Source organism: Pagrus pagrus (genome assembly GCF_965226575.1).
Source record: "Pagrus pagrus genome assembly, chromosome: 4".
NCBI classification, from domain to species: Eukaryota; Metazoa; Chordata; class Actinopteri; order Spariformes; family Sparidae; genus Pagrus; species Pagrus pagrus.
Genome location: NC_140188.1, coordinates 17,000,466 through 17,022,505, shown reverse-complemented (window position 1 = coordinate 17,022,505; position 22,040 = coordinate 17,000,466). Strand labels below are relative to the sequence as shown.

The window sequence follows — 22,040 nt, the reverse complement described above, 5'->3', positions numbered from 1 at the left end:
TTTTGGGGAAGAAATTCAAACTGAGAATTTCAATTTTTACAATATTAATGAGGTAATAATACAAACTCAGAAATGTTTTTCCCATAACTGAATCAACAAGCTGTTCTCAGAGGAAAATCAGGTCCCGAGAACACTGTTTGAAGCTAGAAAGGTGGCAGGGTCCGCCACATAAAACAGTATGCAACTGTGTTGTCCTTTAAGGTCAGTTTGTTTATTCAGTCATGAAAACAAAGAGTTTGTTTATTTAGTTTTTTCAGGCATAAAAAATATCAATGAAGATCTTTCTCTCCTGATTAAAAATGTCTTCCCCAAGACTACATAGTGCACCTTTAAACAGAATCCTCTCACCAAGAGATTATCTGTGACACCTGTGAACTTCTGCTCCACCTGGGGGGGGGATGGATGGAGCTCATCTCTGAGGTGAGGAACGACTCGAGTACCGAGTAATCAGTTACTTCTCCTGAGTAAAGCCCAGCCATGCACGCGCCGGTGTATCACAGCAGATGACGAGGTGCGCAGACTGTGAGCCACGCACCACTGGTCGGGGTAAAGCCACAGGATTTGGATTAAATAGCTTGTGAGAGAGCCGATGAGCCTTGAGCGCGGGAGGGGAGGGAGCTAAGGGGCTGATTTTTATCTTTTACCGGATCGAGAAGGGGAGGAGGCACGGAGAATGAGTTATTCTTGGAGCAGCGCAGAGCCTGTTTGCCGTGCGGTGTATTAGCCAGCGCGCAACTAAAGGCTGCGACGCAAGTAAATCGGCTCCTGCGGCGACGACGCCGAGAGCAGCAGAAAGCCTCAGTCCCTGTCCAGGTCTCACACCGAACAGCCCTCTTCTGCTGGACATGAAAGTGCAGCAAGGCTGCAACTCATCAGACATGGGGATCCCGGTTACAACTGAAGAAGAACTGCGCAGAAATACCGTAATAACGCCCGAGGATGTGCTTGGGCTGCAGAAGATCACCAAGAGTAAGTAACCTGCGACTGTAATTGGCACTGTGAGAAGAGTAGTTAAAGCTTTACAGTTAGAGGAGATTAGTGTGAACCATCTGCTGCTGCCTCCTTGTTCATAATGAAACACGTTCCCAGTGTTAGTTTACTGGTTTGATTGGCTGTGTCGAGGAGCCACACATAGATACCATGGACAGCGACACAGCCTGAGAGGACCTCTGCAGCTTTAAATAAGACTTTAAACCAGTGTGTGTCACAGTCAGTGGGCAGTTACAGGTTTAACACACCACCTGAAGACAGGTACTGTTATTTCACGCTGTATGGGACGAGTAGCATGTTGAGTTTCCCTGTGTAACACCCGTGTGTGTGTCTGGAGGTGCTCTGTGTCTCAGTGTGCAGGCATTGAAAGAGAGAGCAGGTGACTGTGTGTACTTCCTGGTGTGCTGCTCAAATCCTGCTGAGGAAAATCTGGCTCCTACTACATCCTCGTCTCAAGACAACCTGTAGCTCTGAGGTAACAGGTGGCCGGAGATGGGATCGGCTGATTACATCTCCTTACAGAGTAAGACAGTCAGCTGAAACTAATGCAAGAGAGGAAGACTACACACAAGCCTGTTGTTTAACATCTTATGAAAGTGTTTCCATATTATGTCACAGAGCCGGATTTTAAAGGCTCTGACCTGAAGTCAGAGGAGAGGAACTACACAAACTTTAACAATCTGTCTCATGGGTACTACATTATGTCAGACACTGCCTCCTGGATTAGGCTGCGGACTCTACAGTATTCGTCTGTAGTTACCTCAGTGCTTTTTCATCCGTAACTTGGTCAAATACTTCACCTTACTGTTTGCTTTGTCACCTATATATTAAAATGTTGCTCAGTGGCGCATGAAGACAAAATGGCTCGACTTCCTGGGTATAAAGTTACCCGGATCTTCCGCGTTGTGGGGCCTGTAGAGCGTGCGCACTCAAGACTTTCACCAACCGGGCCGGATAACTACCAGTTTAGCGCCCGGCTACCTTGAATAGAATTAAAAATGATTTAATCTTGCGGCTCTTCTAGACTTTTCAAATTTTATTGGACTGAATGTCTTAATTGATAATAGTCAAACAAGTCATTTTGCCGCTTCTTTCACAATGTTGGCTTACTGAAAGAAGTCACTGGGTCCCGGTGCATCACATGACGTTGTAATTACACGGTTCAGCCACTATGAAAGTTGGCTTCTTCCTCAGGGCTTGGGCTAACCTCGCTAGTTAAAAACACCTACATGATTTTCTTAATGATCAAAAATGCTAAAAACACAATAAACAAAAAAGGAACAGTAAACTATTAACAGTATATACAAAGTGAAGTATTATAACTAAGTTACGGTTGAAAAAGATGTATATTTTATTTACATGCAACATGGATTCACAATCAGCGTGCTTGAGATGGAGACCCAGCCAGCCGTCAGCTACCATCAGATAGATTGGTTTCCATTTGGTAGCGATTGCAAAGTTAGCTACCACGATGGCTGAGGAAGGAGAGGAGATCTTATATAGGTTTGGTTTTTTTATCGCAAGTCATATCATCAACAGAATATTGGCACAATATAACCGCACATCACAGATTTCGCCATTATCCACCGTATTCGTAGCCTCTGTGATATCTTTTGCAAATTATGGGCGTGACTGCATCCAGTCACTTAACCCGAACCAGTATTTCCATGGTAACAGGACGCTAATCCTCGTCCTTAATGTGAATGGTACCACGCATCATTTATTCTTGAAGATGTAGCTTAGCGACTTTGTAGAATGAATGCTAACACTATTATTAATGCTTAGCCCACTGAGCACACATTTCTAATACATTGAAAGTGGACTTTAAACTGGCAGTGGACAGGTTTTTAGATTTAACTTATTATCATGAAGTAAATACTGATTGCAGAATGAAATGGCAATAGAATAATGACATCATCAGCGTTTAGATTGGTCCCCTATGAGCCTCGTAGTAAAATGAAGGCAGACTGGCGTCCCAATCATCATTTCATAACCACATACATACATACACAGACATATATGCCCACCATTATCACCAGCACAAAAACAGAAAGAAAACAAACAAACAAGAAGTTTGAAAAGAGAGTCAATCCTTTACATGGAGACCATAGTTTAGTGAATTTGTCATAAGATCAATTCAAAGTTTGTCTTATTTTCTCAAGCTGGAGCAATGACAGCACCTCCTGTATCCATCTCTTGAAGAGGGTTGTTTGTCAGATTTCCAATTCATAAGAATCAGTCTGCATGCTATTGAATGCTGTTGCCTTCCTCTGAAGGTTTGTAGCCCAGGTTTCCACTGACATTACACTGTGGTGAGTGGGTTAGTTTTCAAATATGGGAGTCCAGAAATTGACTAGGGAGGGACAGGACCAGAGCATGTGTCCCAGGGAGACTGGGTTACAGCACCTGGGGCAGATAGAGTTAACAGAAGGATATATTTTAGCTAATCTGTGTTGGAGTAATTCTGGGGAACAGCTTGAATTTAATTTAACCGTACAGCAGAGATACAATCTCCATTAGAGACTCAATGAATGAATAAACACATTTCGTCCTGTGTTTGTCTTTGCGACAGCGCTGCCAACAATAATTCCACATAAAGTTTAGATTTTTGAACGTGTAATGATTTTCTTTTGTCAAAGTCAGACATTACTCTGCATTTAACCCCCACTCGTTATCTTTAAACCAAACGTATAGATACACAACATGAGGAAAACCCACATCAGATTATTGTCACTATTAGTAATCCAAGTGCCTCCAACAACAGCAGGGTTAACACCTGCTTTCACTCTCAAGTCAGTCAGTTGGATCCTTTAACGAACTGACAACACAAAACACAAGAAACAAATAATCCATTAAATTGAATTCATTCATGTTCAGAGCAGTGATTGACCATGAAGTCAAAACTGAATCCCCGAAAAACCTTCACACCATCTCTCTGCTCTCATCCCCTCTCAGACCATCACATCTGTTTTCATTTGGAAAAGCAGCACTCAAGCTCTGTCAGTGCAATTATACCTAAATCACTCATGATGGTGCGGTAATCTCCGCTCTCCATTGACATCTAAGTAATCTGGATTATGTCAGGAGGGCTTTAACGCAGCATTCTGCAATGACGTGATACACCTCAGGTAATTAATGAGCCTGAAGTGTAAGTGAGTTTGTTTACATTGTGGATATCAGACTAGAAATGTTCTGGCTTCTGATCGTCCTAGACAAATAAAATATGTGTAAGATCCACTAAAAAATAGATATTCTCACAACCAGTCAGCAATAAATCTTCTTTTAATTTGAGCGGTGGCTGGATGATATTTGGGTTTATTCGAATGAACTGATGTTGAATCTCCTTCCTTATTTCCTGTTCGGTGATGAGAGCAAAATTTCCGCAATCATTTTAAACGACCGGCCTTACAAAAGACCTCCACCGCCGAGATAAGCATAGTGCGCAGCACGATTCAGACAATCATTTTCTGCTGCAAGAGAAAGAAAATCACAGTTGGAGAAGGGGGAAGCAGAAAATGCCTCACCCTACAGTGTGAATGACTTCTCCAGTCTTGCTTTTGGGAGGTAAATGCCACCATTTTGGGGCAGCCCAGCTCCAGTCTGTCACGGTGGTTCAGTGCTGATAAGGGAGGCACAGCGCCTCATTGTCACGCAGGCAGAGAGGAGAAGAAATATAATCCAGGCAGCAGAGAGGCGCTGCTGGGATATGAAAAATGGCACATTATCAGTTTACTGTTTACATGATGGATGATTTATGATAAACAGATAAACAGAAATACTGCTGTAACTGAACGAATGTTGTGTTTTTAATCTAATAACAAGAATTACAGTAGTTACTGATGGACAGTAAAGGGGCGACAAAGAGTTGTCTCTGGTTTTAATTAACATATATTTTTCTCCAACACTTAAAGTCAAATTTTCTGGAATTGTTCTGTGTTGAAATAGTTATTTGCTGCTCTGTTGTAGCCACTTTCCTCTCATCCGCCATGTCTAATTGTGTTTCCATGTAAGTGCAGTGGAGTCAGAGAGAGAGTGAGGATTTCCTGTGGATGAAAAGTGAAAACTGTGCTTCTTACACAAGATGCTCCTCAGTCATTCAATTACACTGCAAGAGTTTTTAAATGGAAATCATCTATTTAAAATGACACACTCCTCAGTTGGATCATACCAATGTTAGAGCTCCAGATCCCTGCAGTGACTCACTGTTAGTGGGGATTCAGGATGAAAACAGCCACCTGCGTTGTTCGAGGTGCAAGTGAGACAATTATCCAGGAAGTCCAGTTGGAGTAACAGATTAGTGTGTTTGATCTGACACTGAAAGTAACATTCTGCAAAGCTATCATGGCTTCAACCTATTTTTGTATCGTAAAGTGTTAGCTTTAAAATATTTGCAGGGGCCTGACTACATAACAAACTGAGAGAAAACAAGCAGAAGGTATTTCTATCCGTTATGTCTTTTGAGTTGAACCTGTGATCATGTGTCTGTCCACTAAAATGGACACAAGTCAAGTGGAATTCTCAAACACTTACTGCAGAGTCAGGAGACGGCATCATTTCTTATAATTCTTTACATGAGCTACACGAGGTGCAGCATTAGCTGGCTTACTGCCCCCCAACCTGTTACCACAGTGTATGCTTTGCATCATAACATAGACCCAACTAATCGATGATGGGATTTGTTGCCAACAGATTTTATAATTGATTTGAACTGATTTAATCAATTAGTTGCTGCAGTCCTAGTAGAAATACAGCATTCACATTACAAAGAAGTCCACCAGGAATGCGTACTTGCATGTTTTTGATTGCCCAATGAAGGGCCGTGCCACATAGAGCTGCATTGGACCGAATGTTTAGCCTGCTTCAATTTTATTCTGAGAGTTTTACTTATTCTTTTAGAACAAAATTCCCTCTCTGTGTGTCCGTCCTATTCTTGTGAACACGATATCTCGAGGAAATCCTTCAAATTTGATGCAAATGTTCACTTTGACTCAAGGACGAACTGACTAGATTTTAGTCTATAGACCATAGCTCAAGAACAACAACTTCACTGGTGCACGGAGGCATACAAACATGAGGCAGTATCCTGAGTTGAATTTCTGAACTAACATGTTATGTTGGAAGATAATCACTTGGTACAGCGAACTCAGGCTGCCAGATTAACTTGAGATAAATGTATTTATTTTAGCACAGACAAGGACTTCGAACCTTATCTCCCATCACTCCCTTTGAGAATACATTATCCAGAATACAGGGATCTGCTAACGTCCACAATGTCAAAACTGTTTTCAGTGTCCTGATGGGCCCTTGACTAGTGTAGTAAGACTCACCTGTAAGCACATAAAAGCACACAGCTGCAGATGGAGGATAGAGAAAAACATCTTACGTCTCAACGTCTCATGTCTTAAAGCAAAAGTGGTTGTATCTGTTGTAACTGGCCACACAATGGTTGGGAGAAAGGCCTGCCCTCGGGGCATAATGGTGCTCACTTTGTCTGTCAAAGGCAAAGGGAATTAAGGAGTTGTATGGAAAGTGAAAAAAAAGAGATCTTGGTATTGTGAAGTGGATGTGTTTGTTAGATTGTCAGTTTCAAAAGTTGCATTTGAAGTGTCAGATGAGCAGCAATGCCAAAATTATTCACAAGAATAGATACAGACAATAAGAAGAAACACAACTTTAAAATAATTATAGCGTTATGGGATGTAGGACTTCTACCTCACTAGATCCTCTGTCGGTATAGTCTGGTTCCTTTTACACTAATGGGTGATCAATTATTTGGCCTTAATAAGTGTGGGACACAGAGCAGCGCTTTATCTACGTCAGGCGGGATTTCCACTCTGTGATGTCTGCCAACACAATGGATGCAGCTTTAATTAAAATTGATTGGTGCTGCCGGTTCTTAATCTACCATGCACAGCTGTCACAAGGTTGCTCTTTCAGAGTGATTTGACATGGAGAGAGCTGGCTCGTTGCATCCACATCAGTAATCAACACTGCTGATGGCCGGTCTTACGCTCTGAGGCACCAAATTTTAACATGTCGAAGGAGCATTATGTAAGAGTTTACTGTGTTACAGTCCATAGTTTTCACTGAATAGACCAACTTGCAAAGAAGCGCAGAAGACCCCTTGTACCAATAAAAGATGAATAATCCCAAAGGCCTTGTCGCTGCTGGGGGGAAGATGTCAGATGTTCAACACGCTCTGCTTGTAATCTTTGCTGGTAACCCCTTTCGAAGTGCGTCTCTACAAAATTAGACACACAGGCCGAAATCCAGAGAGCAGCAGCATAAATTTCCCCCAGTCAGATGCTCCCTCTCTGCTAATACGTGCCAGATCGTGGATGATATAACTCTTAGATGGCACAAGTGGATTTTCAGTGGCTTACACATGATAACTACAGTATGTCAGCCAACAGGCTTTTCGTAAGTACATAATTATGATCCAAGCTCAACATGGTTGCAGTGTCCTAACCAGAGGTTCCCAACCTTTTTGGCCTTGTGACCCCGTAAAGGTCGTGCGGCCTGTCCTGTGTCTTAATACAACGATGGCGCAGTATCGCCTGTCGTCAAACTGGCATCCGTCGGTTCTTGAAGGCTGTGGTCGTTTCCCAAATTGGTCGTGTTAACTTGGAGGCTGCTGAGCCTGTTTCCGTTGCCGTGGTGTAAACATCAACACTGCCAGTCAGCTAATAGTGCCACTAGCTGCTCAGCTAACTGAGCTAACCAGCTTACAGCAGCTAGCTACAGCACAGTACAGTGAGCAGCAGTCGGTGATCACATCCCCTTAGATTCAACTTGTGACCCCTTGGGTGAATGCTGACCCCGGGATCTTTGGCCACGATTGCTCAGAAACACACACACAAAAATCCTCAAACACTCTAATACATCATTTTCTATTCATGTATGTCCAGGGTTGCTTAGCTGACACAGTTAATGTCCTACCTTGTCCTGATTGGATGAAGTTTCTGAAAGATCTAAATCAGATTAAACAGGGATGATCCTGAACAGAACGCAGCCAGCCTCATTCTCAGTTTTTGCTGTATTGCTGTAGAGGTGGCTGCCTTTACTCGTCATTCATTGTGACAACTTTAACCTAGGAGACTGACGTGAGGGAACTTTTAGTCTCATGAATAAGATTTATAGACTCCATAAAAGTAGGCATCAATATAAATATAATAAAATAACTAGTTGTTTTATTCAAGGACTGGATTTACTTTCTTTTAGGCACCCGGCTGTGAATAAAGGGAGACGTTAGAGCAGGAGAAATGCTGCTGTTGCTTACAATAACCTGTTGTACAAATGCGTTACAAGTGGGAGCTCACATGGACGGGCAATAATAGCTGGAATCACATCATTTTGTACTTCTTAGCATGGTGACTTTTGTCAGTAAAAAGACATTCATTCCACAAATATAACACCACTCTACTGTTTTTCACTGAAGATGCAGCACTGAGTGATTTGTTTTCTTCAGAGTAATTCAATGAAAAATCGTACAAGTTGTCACAATAATCAGAAATTTTGATTTTCTTGGTACAAACTGTCACTGTCTGCAAAGCTTTTTCTTTTTTTAGATCATGCTTATGGGAAGGAGGGGAGGAGTGGAGGGAGGAGGACAGACAAATCCTTAGTGTCACTTCAGGTTCCTCTCAGAGCACGACCCTAAATTTGGCTGTGAGCCGTCACCGCGTGTCAGTGTGTGATCAGCACTTCTGAACTCACCACTAAATATTAAATAAACAGAAATAAATTACATGTTGTTGTTGAGCTATAGAGGTGCTGGTTGGTGAATTTCGTTAGCTTTATTAGCTGTTTCCTCCTATTTACACGCTTGTTTAAATGAACCCACTGCTGGCTGTAGCGTCATATTTAAATGAAAGTGGTATCAATCTTCTTATCTAACATCTTGGGATTTTTTATTGTTATAATTAACAAGCCATCAAAGTGCTGATAAGCAGATTTTTTTACCTTTGGCTGTGAGGCTTCCCTGTGTGAGAGTGATGCTGAACTGAATATGAAGTCGTTTACAAAAAGGCACTCTTTCAAGTTGGAATTTGTGAGATATGGCCAGAGTTTTAGTTTCAAAAACACTTTTAAAAATGAACTGACATATCAACAGAGTGCGAAGAAACAACGCAGACGTCAGGCTTCTGTGTCGCGGAGATGTCAACTGAAGTTAGCATGCTAACCAGCTAGGCCTGGCCCGTCCTGTCTCGTCCTGTCCACCTTGTCCCTCAAGAGGAGATGTAAAAGCAGGATATCTCTTTACTCTAATAAGTGAACGAAAGAAAGGAAATATTTTTACTTTCCTTACTAAAAAGAAACACACAACTGTACACAGTATGTCTACAATGAGCTTAACTGCCTCGCACACACTCAACACACTTCAAACTTGACAGAATCGAAATAAAACTCACCAAAACAGTCTTGGTGTGTCTCCTTACAATCCTCATATCTAATAATCAGTGATTTTTTTAGGTGCTAGTAGAAGAATTATGTTGCCTTCAGACAGATCCAGGCCAACTGCTTCCTCCTATTTCCAATCTTTATGCTAAGCTAAGATAACTGTACGTTCATATCGAAGGCACAAATATGAATGTTTTTTTTAATGCCACTCTCTCCCAGGGAGCTTATATCACAGTATCCGTCCCCATAACACCCTTTCACAGATTTCTTTCTTTTTTTCCCAACTGGTTGATGCAGGCCAGAGAAAGATAAGAGGACAAAATCTCATCTGCATTCAGCTGCTCATAAATGCAACCTCTGCATGAACCTCAAGGTTCGGCAGTTTGCCTACAGGTGCTGTTAACGGAGAGACATGAAAAAGCCTGCCATACACAGGTGCACTGTAAATCATGATGTGAACATCAAGATGTAATGCTAATGTCACTAGCTGCCTTTGGCTGTGGATTTCACCGTGGAGATAAGTAAACATGTCCGCATTGTTCTTCTTCATGTTGTGGGATTAATCGAACACGCAGTCTCGGCACTGATCGGAAACCACAGAGTCAAATGGAAAGAATAAGGCATGTGAAGTCAATCCCTGTGGCTGAAAGTCTGTAACTCCATGCTAATCTTGGGGATTAAGGAGCTATAAGTGGCAGCTCGCTCGCTCTTTATGAATGCCATTTTGGTGTCAGACAGGCTCTGTGTATCTGGACACAGGAACACAGCATGACTCAAGACTTGGTGCTAATTTTACTCTCTTCAGAAAGGCTTCTGCCGAACGGATCTTTTCAGGACTTTGTTGACTTTGTGTTCCAGTGGAGTGAAAAGTGCTGTGTTTAACAAGAGTCTGCTGTTGGTCTTGAGGGTTGTGAATAATGTGTGTTATCATAGATGATAGAGATTGTTAGAAAACACTCAGCCAGATCATTTGTACGGCTAAAAACAAGAAATTAGACACAATGAAATCAAGATAAGATGTGAAAAGTAAACGTGGACTTGTAAATTCCTCCTCCGAATAAGTGCAGAAAGAGCAGCGTGTAATTATGGCAGATCACCTGTGCTGGGTGTTAATGACATGCTTCCCTACAGGGACAATAAAGTGTAATCTATCATGTCATGTTGTAATTGACACACACCCTCTTAATATTCTGTATCGAGTCTTCCAGCTCCTTCGGCTTCCTGCGCTCCGAGGCTGTTAAATCAGACAAAAAGATGCCCTCAGTCTATAGGAAGAGGCCTCAGGTTTACGAGGAACATCTCATTTGCATACCACTGATGCCTAACCTGAGATACTCTCCTTTGATTCGCTGCTGCACCTTGTTGTTGCGGAGCAGCCAGGTGGATGAGGGGAAGGGAAAAGACAGGCTAATCGAGCTGGCACACTATCAGAAGGAGCGTTGCTAGGTGACAGTGTTGAAGGAAGTGAAGTGGAGCACTTCGTGTGTGTGCGTGTGTGTGTGTGTGTGTGCGTGAAAGAAAGAAGGGACTGAGGTATGAACATGTATATCATTTACCCTCATAGTTTAAAGACAAGGTGATTCAGTCTGCAGGGATTTATTTATTTGATTTATTTTTAATAGTTTGCTGTTTGCAGACGGATGCTACTTGCACAGTCGCTTAACAATGACTCAGACAACTATGTCTCCAGTATGGTTGAAAGAAGAGGACGACTTGTGTTGGAGCTAGAGCGCATTTTTAACTAACTAGTTCGACATTTTGGTGAATACGCTTACTGCGTTCACTTTCTCGCCAAGAGTAACAGGATCAGATACCTGATCTCATATCTGTATAGATAATATGCAGCCAAAGCCAGCAGACGGTTAGCGCAGCTTAGCAGACTAGAAAGACTGGAAACAGTTGGCCTGGCTCTGTTCAGAGCTAACAAAACCTCAGAGGCTCCCTTAATAACATGTTACATCTTGTTTAATCTATACGATAAACAAACTGTGTTGGTTTTACTGGGCGGCCATTTTCCTCTGACGTCATGGGCAGGGAATCTGACATATTGTTATAGTTTCATCGCTTCCTGATGCGTCACCAGCTGCAAAGAACAGATAGTGAAAACCTGGAGGGACATTGGGACATATTTCAAGGTAACCTAGTAGCTTCCGTTAGACAACAGCTAGCTTTAGCATTCAGCCACTTCCTACCTAACATTACCATTTGATAGTGTTTCACGATAAGATAGAAAAAAGGAGTAATTAATTCTGAAATAATGCACATTTATTTAAGCCTGGATATAAAACACACTGAACGCAATCAAACAGTAATGGTAGCTACAGGGTATCAAATATGTCCCTCCAGATTTTTCATCAACCATCGTCTTTTCAGTTCCCGATCAATCCACAAGCAATGAAATAATGAAAAATGGCCACCGTGTGATTATGGTCCATAGTCAAGCTAAGCTAAGCTAACTGAATGCTGGCTGTAGCTCTGTATTAAATGGACAGACAAACTGCAGACGTCACTGGAGATATTTCACACTAGCTTTCAATAAAAAACTTTTCATTGTATTTTAAATGGTTTGTATATTGTATTATTATAAAATGTACTGTGAGTATCCAAGTGGTTTGATACCAGTGTTGTGAAAAGTGTCCGAGAGTCATACTTTAAGTAAAAATAAATATATCATGTTAAAAGTTACTTTGGCGATTATTGGATCCAATATTCAGCCTTCTTCTTTTTATAGCAGACAGTGTTAGTAAGTAACTGGCTCTGCTTTGGCTCTGATGCAGCATGCAATCTGCAAAGTAACTAGTTGCTAAAGTTATCAAATAAATGTATTGGAGTAAAAGGTACAATAACTGCCCTCAAAATGCAGTGGAATGGATGTATAAAGTAGCAGAAAATGGAAATACTCAAGTACAAGTACCTCAAAAGTGTACTCAAGTACATGCCTTGAGTAGTAAGTTGTACTCATTACCTGAATCTCCCATGTAAAGTATCAGTGTTCACTATGTGTAATGTGATTGAATTACTATGAATTTACTGATATGAATATGATTTAATGAACAGACTAGGTGTACCAGAACAATGACCACTTCATTGATGGATTTGTCCTCACTGGATGCTTTCAGAAACCAGTTTGAAATCTGTCTGCCCTTTGACAAATGAGAATGTTTTACCCAAAATAAGAAATGCATTATATAATAATCCTAAATAATCCCAAATGCAAGCTCCATCATAAAAACAGACAGACTGAGGCCTGTATAAGACGCCTCATTCATCAGATACAGTAGTTAAGGCTGTCTCTGTCTTCCTCCTCTGTATCCTCGGTCTCTTTTCTCCCTCTCTGTCTCACACAAACGGAAAATGACTCTCATCATTCAGAGTGCGTGTTTTGTTCCTTTTCTCGCCCCACAGCTCACACTTCATTTTGTTGTCACTAAACAGTGATCCTCTGAGAAGGGCAGGATTTTATTACTACTCCTACAAATCTCTGAAAGACAGTACAGTCATGCTTCATCAGTCAAGCTGCTCCATGTGCAGCGGCTGTAAAAATCTCATGTCTGTAACCAGCTCCGGGCTCCATGAGACTGGAGGACTGACATGGTTATATGTGTGAATACTTGCACTGGACTGGGAGAAAGTGACTTCACTGGCTGTGCTATCAGATGAAATGCTCCATCTGCCTTTTTCAGCACGCTTGGCGAGTAGCCAATTCACAAAATACATCTATCGGTCATCTGCCCACAAAGAGAGCTGCTCAGTGACAAATACGCAAGATGCATTCAGAGCGCTCTGCCAGCAGATTTTCAATTAGGTGCCGTTTTTGACAGAAATTATAAATTCAGTAGATGACACCCTTAGACACCCAGTAGATTTTACCCTTTAGAAATGGGCTTTGCATTGAGGGAAAAGGAAGATGATCTCTCTCACTATTTACATCTACTGATATGATGTGACTGTAGTTTGAACATCGCCGCTGCCTTCAGAAGGTATTAAACAAGTTAAAGATAATAAAATATTCTCTGGTGTGGTTATGGTGTGTTTTGTTTTGTAAGACAGACAAAAAGGTTTGTGTGATCCTGTTAAAGTTATTTATATGAGAAACTGATGTACGGATGTCATTTTAGTCAATATTGAATAAATACATATGATAATAAAATAAATAAATGTGCCTATGAAATGAATAATGAAATAAAAGTCCCCTGAAATGAAAGAAATTGATTGATTTATATATTCAGATTTATTTCATTGCCACATTTATTTATTTATTTACTTTTTTATTTAATATTGACTGAATTGGCATTCCATACAGTATACGGTAATTACAATCAATACAGTCCTACAAATTGTATTGATTCGTTATGAATCCTATTAATGAACTCTTTATTAATCACATTACTAGATATTGAGACTCGACCACACAACACACAACGAGTTTGTGATATTTGTTTTCAGTACGGCATGATGTGAAGTTCACTGTCAGCAGTACCACATACTGTATACAAACATACAAATCAATAAATCCTCCACTCTGATCATTTTCAGGCTGCAGTTACATTATAGTTTGCATTTGGATTGACATTTTCCATCAGTAAGTTGGCCTGAGACCAAGTGTACATGTACATTACACCACTCATCTACTGTCACAGTAAAGAGGAGCAGTAAAGTTAAATTGCTGTGTATAATCATGTTATAGATGCAAATATTTTTAATACGAGTGGCCCACATTCATCTCTGTGAGCTAAAGAGAGTTTGGATCAGTATTATATAACCGTATTTAGTCCAGTTTGATGATTATTTGAAGCTTGTCCATCTCAAACTCACCCCCCACCATGATTACCTTCAGGCTACATACAGTAGTGCTCTATAAATAGTGTGTGAAGGAGTTTCCTTGCTGTTGCTTCAGAAGTCTCAGACTAACAGTAGGCTTACAGTAATATTCTCAGAGCAGATAAGCTCCTCACATCAAATGAACTGGCACTAGAGGGCACTGCATCAAACAGCCGCTCTCTAACCCTCTTACTGTAGTTGGGACGGCAAAATAAAGAGACTTTATGAGCCAGAGCAGCTTTACGTGGAAATGTCTTGACCAGTCTTATAATGTTCAACACTCACGTCCATATGGACATAATCACCATGGATGAGCCTCATGGATTCTGCAAATGCACAAAAATACATACATGCATATATACAATGTTTGAAGAAAACATCCATCCCAAGCAGGGGGAAGAAGCTTTTATGTCCATGCTCCCCACCTGTGGACCAAGTGTCAGGGTTTAAATACATACGATACAATACAATATTTACAATACATGTTACATCCCGCTCACACATGGCCAATAAAAAAATGATTAACGCATGTAAAGTGTTACATTTACACAGACAAATGCCTTTTTGCAGTTACTGATGATTTGCCCACTAATTCTTGACATGTTTGTGCAGCCAAGTCATGTGGTTGTTGATTGTTAATAACTGGCACTAATCTATATATTTTTTTTTCAGCCCTACATGTCATTTAATGTGGCTAACTTTAGCATCAAGTGCATTTCAGACGGATGACCATTAAAGAGCATGGAAATACTAATTACACAAGTCAAGATGATGACATAACGTACTTCGCTCTAATATAAAATGCTACATACACAGAAAAGAGGTCTGTTTTAATACGGTTTGATGTATGTATGTAAAAGCCAGCCTTTTAGTGTAGTTGTAAAAGCAATTTCTTGAATGCTTTAATGCATAATTCATCAAAACGTCACTGATTTGTATAGACATGATTGATAACTGAAGCTTAGAGATTGCTTTTAGAAATCTGTACATTTTGAATTAACATATCACAAGATCCATAAGTGACGTGAAGCGTCGTGAAACACTAAAACAATAAATACAACACATTCTTCATGTTCATTTGCTTAGAAGTGTTGATGAGGTCGGTCACATCGTCGCACGTGGTTTGGAAATGAAGCAGCCTGACTCAATCTCTTTTGTAAATCATATATATTTACATTTAAATTCCACCTAATTATTCAGTGGTATTTGTCTGCGCTGGACGAACGATAATTTAAGAAAAAAAGACACTTCTGTCATCTTTGCTCAAGTTTCAGCTTTAAATAATTAATGTCAGAACATGCAGTCCACCTAACGAAGCAAGAAGCTCTAAATAGTCCTGTTTCACAAGAGGGACATTTTTAGACAAGGTGTTTGTCAGGTAAAGTGTGCTGCAATGAAAATGTCTATAAATATCTTCAAGCAGGTGGCTAAAGCCTGTGTGGTCCATCTGCTCACTAACCCTCGGAAACAGTAGAAGATGCAGCAGTGTGAGAGTGTGTATGCGCAGACACATGTGCATGAATACATGTTATTTTGACCTCCATTGTTGCCCCCTGACTCTGTTTGCATGAGAAGGTCATCAGCAAGAAAGACCCTTTAACCCTTATGCAACTTAGACTGCCAATAATAGCTGCCCTTACCTTAACCCTAATGAGATAGTAGGGGTGTGTGTGTGTGTGTGTGTGTGTGTGTGTGTGTGTGTGTGTATCCCAACCAGTCAGTCCATGTGATGGTAAAACACAATAAGCCTCTTAGGTCTAATCCTGCCCCGTTGGGAGGGGACTGTTTCACACACACACACACACACACACACACACACAGTGCCAGCATGGCCAAATCTGTCACCCTGCTCAGGGTACTTGGGTTTCTGTCTTTTAGTGGGCTTGTGTTCACTCAGCTTGACAATCCTCCTGCTCAATGAGAACAGAAACCTGCGAGAAGAAAGTTTCCAATGACTGTAAATACATAAAAAAACATACATGGTGTGACACAACCTGTCTACTCAGCAATATTGTAGTTAGGCGGTGTGAGTGCTAGGCATATCTGATATCATCGTATTGGTGTTCCCTGAACATCATAGTTAATGTTGTTTTAGGATCACAAAAGTACATTGAAGACCACATTTTAAACATGCTGTCGTGGTTGAGTGGGTTATGTTTGTGACTCTTCATCAAGAGACTGAGGATTAAATCCTGCTTGGAACATATTATCATATGGTTCATTTATTATTTTCTTTTTGTTAAGATTTCTGTTTGTTCAGGTTTGGGCAACTAAAATATTTGGTTAGGTTAAGGGAACGGACAAACTAGGTCAGGTTAAGGGAACTAAAATACTTGTTTAAGTATAGGGAACTAAAATACTTGGTTAGGCTTAAGCAACCAAAATACGTAGTTAGGTTTAGGCAACTACAATAGTTGGACAGGTTTAGGGAACGGACATACATGGTTAGGTTTAGGGAACTAAAATACTTGGATAGGTTAAGGGAACGGACATGCTTGGTAAGGTTTAGGGAACTAAAATACTTGGATAGGTTAAGGGAACTAAAATACTTGGTTAGGCAACTAAAATATTTGGTTAGGTTAAGGGAACGGACAAACTAGGTCAGGTAAAGGGAACTAAAATACTTGTTTAAGTATAGGGAACTAAAATACTTGGTTAGGGTTAAGCAACCAAAATACGTAGTTAGGTTTAGGCAACTACAATACTTGGACAGGTTTAGGGAACGGACATACATGGTAAGGTTTAGGGAACTAAAATACTTGGATAGGTTAAGGGAACTAAAATACTTGGTTAGGGAACTAAATTACTTGGTCAGGTTTAGGGAACTAAACTACTTGGACAGGTTTAGGGAACGGACATACTTGGTCAGGTTTAGGGAACTAATTTTACATTATACGCTGAATGGGCTGTACATATTTTGACTTCGCAACACAAAAGCATTTTTCAGCTTGTATCCTCCCCATCGAATGAGTCTGGCAGATCACCTGAAGTACTCTCTGAGTCTGTATTATTATAGCAGAGGTATTCAGAAGGTGTGTACTTACTGTTTGCGTAATACTTTGGCACACAGAAAGATCTGGCATGTAAAAAACAAACAACATCCTTGGCCTTATTGTGAGGTTACAGTGGTAAGCATCCAAAAGCATCGATGCATGAATGAAGTTATTGTAAATTAGATCGGTTCAAACATGCCAATAACAACAGAGATTACTGAATCTTGGCAGAAATCTGCTGAGGTGCCAGTTTGTCATTAATTGACAGCTTGCCGCCTGACATGAAAGGTTTGCTACATTCACAGTGATATCATGTCAAGAGAAGGAAGAGAACACAGCCTAACAAGTATTTTCTCTCTTTTTCAGATTATTTGTGTTCTCCAGAAGAAAATGTCCACATGATCGACTTCACCAGGTTTAAGATCCGCGACATGGAAACAGGGACAGTCCTGTTTGAGATCACCAAACCTCCAGCACCAGGTCACTGGAACATATAATGATTTTTATATAGTATGAAGACGGAGTTATGGTTGATGTTTTGTTATATGTGAGCCAAATGTTTTTGTTTTTTTATCTTACTTGTCTTTTAAAGTGTTTTTAATTTGTTAAATGTTATTGTATGATATTTTCTTGTCCCAGAGGATAAACGAGTAGAGACACTGCGGCCTGTGGAAGTTAAAAAAGCTTTTTTCACTCTTTTTCTTCTTATTGTCTCTTCTCTAGCAGCAGGCAAAAGGCAATGTGACCCCAATGCCGGCCGTTTTGTCCGATACCAGTTCACCCCTGCCTTCCTGCAGTTGCGGCAGGTTGGAGCTACGTAAGTTAACCTTAAGTGTGTATTTGATCCAAATGAAAACTATGTTTATGTACAGACTAATATTCAACATCTTTTCCTAATATGACGATATTCTGAAATTGATAGGGGTCCCGTGAAGACTATATTCTGTTTGGATATTCAGAATGTGCCATTTTAGATTAAGACGTGCAAAGTCATTAGGAAATCTTGGAATATCTGTAACTCTCGTCATGTGAAGTCCATATTTCAGCGCTTTATAAATGAGTGTTTTCCAGATAAAACTCCACATTTTAGAGAGGCCTTTTATTGAGACCAGCCCAAAGCACACCTGTGAACTAATCATGTTGTTTAATCAGCATCTTGATCTGCCACACCTGTCAGCTCAGATCAACAGATGTTTGGATATGCATAAATATCACAGTGCCTACCTTTTCAAAAAAGTTGGAAGAAGAAGGCTTTGTTCATTTCCATCAGCCTTGTAAACAACTTAGAAGGAATATTGTCTTTTCTAGAAAAAGGGCAAAAACTGGAATATTTAGTGCATGTAAACATAGTCTGTGTGAAAAAGCTGAATGATGCAGTAACGTCCGGTCGATCCTGCCACACTGACAGAAGACACATCCCGGATGTAGGAGGTGTGTGTGGGTGTCAGCGTGGGGCGCCAGGCTGGCGCTGATCAGTGTGAACACACAGAGCGGCCCGGCCCACCTGCTGAGTCACATACCAAATATCTGTCAGTGTTCCTGAGTGGTGTTCATCATCAGACTCCCACGCTGTCACTCATTTCAGTCCAACCCAACAACTGACTCATCGAGATGAACCAGCTCCATATATATTAAACTGTGTGCTTTTTTCGAACCGGACATCATTATGGAAATCCATGAGATCACTAAAATGACTCTACAAGGACCCAACCTGTTCCTGGATAATAAATAATGTTTTGGTTTTACCTTCAAAGTTTGCATAGGGATTTCTTTGTGACCAAATGAGTAACAAGTGCTTTGATCACAAGTTGGGATAACATAATGTGCTTACTGTAGTTGTGTGAAACCATTATGGATGTTGCATTTTGGTGTGCACACTTTTAGTTTTACCTCCAAATTTTTCGTTTTTTTGCCCCGATGGACTTTGTGGTAATGATGTTCCCATATGTTGGTAATTATTTTTGTAAGAACAATGTTATTATTACCAACAGGGTCCCCATTTATAAAATGTTCTTAGATTCATACTTACAGTTAAAATAATTTCCAATGTTTTGTTTACATGCTTAAACGCTGCCAGCCAAGAGAAAATCAAAGCAAACAAAGACGAGATTCCAGCAATAGAGGAGATTGAAGTCTTCACACGTAACTAAATTGTGTGCAATACCTCTACATAACCAGCAGGACAATAACTTTCATCAAGTCTAGACGTTGCCTGGAGATAAGATCATTTCCATGTCAAATGAAGGAATTGAATTGATTGTAAGACCATTTGAGGCCCCAGATGAGGAAGCCAAAACTGCAAAAACGAGGCCCCGAAGGTTATGAGAAAAAGTCAACTTCATGTTGGTGAATTAACTTTCCCCTCATGTCTCTGCAGAGTGGAGTTCACAGTGGGAGACACACCCATCAACAACTTCCGTATGATTGAGAGACACTACTTCCGCGATCAGCTGCTGAAGAGCTTTGATTTTGAGTTCGGCTTCTGCATGCCCAGCAGCAAGAACACATGTGAGCACATCTACGAGTTCCCCGCGCTGTCTGAGGATATCAGTGAGTGTCACGTAACCACCAGAGACAAACACACACCCACACACAGACGTTTTATTAGATCTTACAGGATTTAATGATGCAAACTCCCGAGTATCATGTGTCTCTCTCCTCTCTCTCAGTGCGTGAGATGATCCTGCACCCTTACGAGACGCAGTCTGACAGCTTCTACTTTGTGGACAACAAGCTGGTGATGCACAACAAGGCAGACTATTCCTACAGTGGGGGGCCGTAGGAAGAGCAGCCTCCACCCTTCACTCCTCCCTGTTCTAGACATTTTCCAGAATCCATGTACGACTTCAGGACCGGAAACAGATGAACCGATGGACAGTTCGCTGGCATTAAACACTCTTGTCTCACTCCTGTTAACTCCATGAATTTCCATTCAGGTATTCAGCTGCCAGGCCATAATAAGATTTCTCTCTTTGCAGGAACATCAAATTCTGTCAGTTTTATCATCATCAGTGTGTGTGAGTGAGTGTGTGGGCAGCAAACACATGCAGTGTCTGTACATACTGTTGATTTCAGTCTGTGTATGTGGGTTCCACTGGATCATCAGGAAAACATTGGTTCATTTACATTTTGTGTGTTTTGATAGCTGTTAACATGAAGAGAACAAGGAGACAGTGAGTGTTGTTTGTCTTCGCTAAACCAGACGAGGCAACAAAGAGAGAAATTAAGTTAACCTTAAAAAAAAAAAAACTTGAATAATAATGAATCCATTCAGATGTACATTTATATAGTTTGTATAGGAATCTCATTACATTTTTACTCCTGAAGGTTCTTAAATTTCTAGTAGCACACATCTGAGTGATTCCTCCTACGATCTCGGTCCGTCGTCGTCCATTTGAATGACAAGCAGAAACGTGTACTCTGTCTAATGTGAATGTGTCATTTGTTGTATGTTTTCATGTGCATAGTACTACTACTACTACTTCAGGAGTGTTTTTTAAATAAATAGCCATTTTGAAGGTGTCAGGAAACCTACGTTAGCCAAAAGTCAGATACCAATTTTGATATCCGGTACGTTCTCTGTAGTACTGAACACTGTGTACACTTTAATTATGATTCATGTTTTAAGTATAAAATGAAAAAGTATGTAAAGTTTTGACAGCGGAAATTCCATCACTGCAATAAATATGGGATTTTTTCGAAATCTTGTTATCCATTGTTTGCTTGTTTGTTTTCTTCAAAACGATGATGATCAATAAAAAAAGAAATATAACAGTTGAGTTAAAATCATGTTGGTTACAAAAAATGGACAAAATAAAAGGTATGAAAACCAAGTAGACATGAGGAATACAGCTGGCATTGTGTTTACGTGGAGCGGGTCTTTGAAATTGAAATGTGAAACAGCTTTTACGTTTTCGTTTTTATGTGTTCATAGAACGTCTGTTCTAGTATGTGAAAATTAAAATGCGATAAATGCATTTTGATTTTGATTTTCCCTCAAATAACACATACGTATGAGGAAAATTGCAATGCTATTTTGTATTTACATTTTCATTTTCAATTTGATATAGTCACTTATAGGCTTCCACAGGATTTCTTTTGTCAGCCCTGTTGCCTTACTTCATTATTTGTGAAATGAAGATGTTACCTGATACCTGAAGTTTAAAGGTTATCTTTTTCCCTTAAACTTACAGCTTCAAAAGGGCTGCACAAAATAATCGAAATCGCAGTACATCTAAGTGCAATATCCAAATCGCAAGAACTGCAATTGTTTTATAAAGTCAAAATGTGTCACAAAACAGTGTTTTAATGAAATGTTGTAGTGCTGCAGAGATTCTCTGGCCTACAAAGCTTGTTCTCCAGATGTAATAAAATGTGTTTGTTTGGCAGAGACCAGGGGAAACTCCACATCATCATGATTTTACTAGTTTTTCAATGACAATGAAAATTGCGATGTCAAATTTAGTTATCCTTGATAATCATGAATTATATCACAATCGTAATATCTGTCAAAATAATAACAATGTCACTTTTTGACCATATCATGCAGCTCTTCTGTTGAGGGTACAGTGTCTTGTAATCGGCTGAATGGTGTCTCTGTCACTTGTTTCTGCACTATGTAACTTCAGTGAGAGGGAAGGATCACAGTGTTACATACATGTTTATTTCAACATACAAATTTTAAACACATAACATTGTTTTGATGTAATGTGTTTTGTTTGTAGCTAGCACCTACATTATGTCTGACAAATTGTTACAGACCTGGGATTTGTATTTATAACAGTGGTGTTGCACTCAGAAACTTTGGGGTGTACAAAATCGTCAGACACAGGTTTG

At 40.3% G+C, this 22,040-nt stretch overlaps 1 protein-coding gene across 2 annotated transcripts; it reads left to right on the top strand.

The window, feature by feature from the left end:
* Positions 1 to 542: 542 nt before the first annotated feature.
* On the top strand, positions 543 to 20,907 carry unc119a1 (unc-119 lipid binding chaperone a1). 2 transcript variants are annotated; one of them, XM_084350629.1, is made up of 5 exons: positions 543 to 969; positions 17,571 to 17,684; positions 17,928 to 18,021; positions 19,582 to 19,754; positions 19,874 to 20,907. In XM_084350629.1, exons 1-5 carry the CDS (start codon positions 846 to 848, stop codon positions 19,984 to 19,986), a joined length of 618 nt encoding a protein of 205 aa, XP_084206755.1. In that variant the 5' UTR covers positions 543 to 845; the 3' UTR covers positions 19,987 to 20,907. The 2 variants fall into 2 exon arrangements, with proteins under 2 accessions (XP_084206755.1, XP_084206756.1); XM_084350630.1 differs by having other exon boundaries at positions 545 to 969; positions 17,931 to 18,021.
* The last annotated feature ends 1,133 nt before the right edge of the window (positions 20,908 to 22,040 follow it).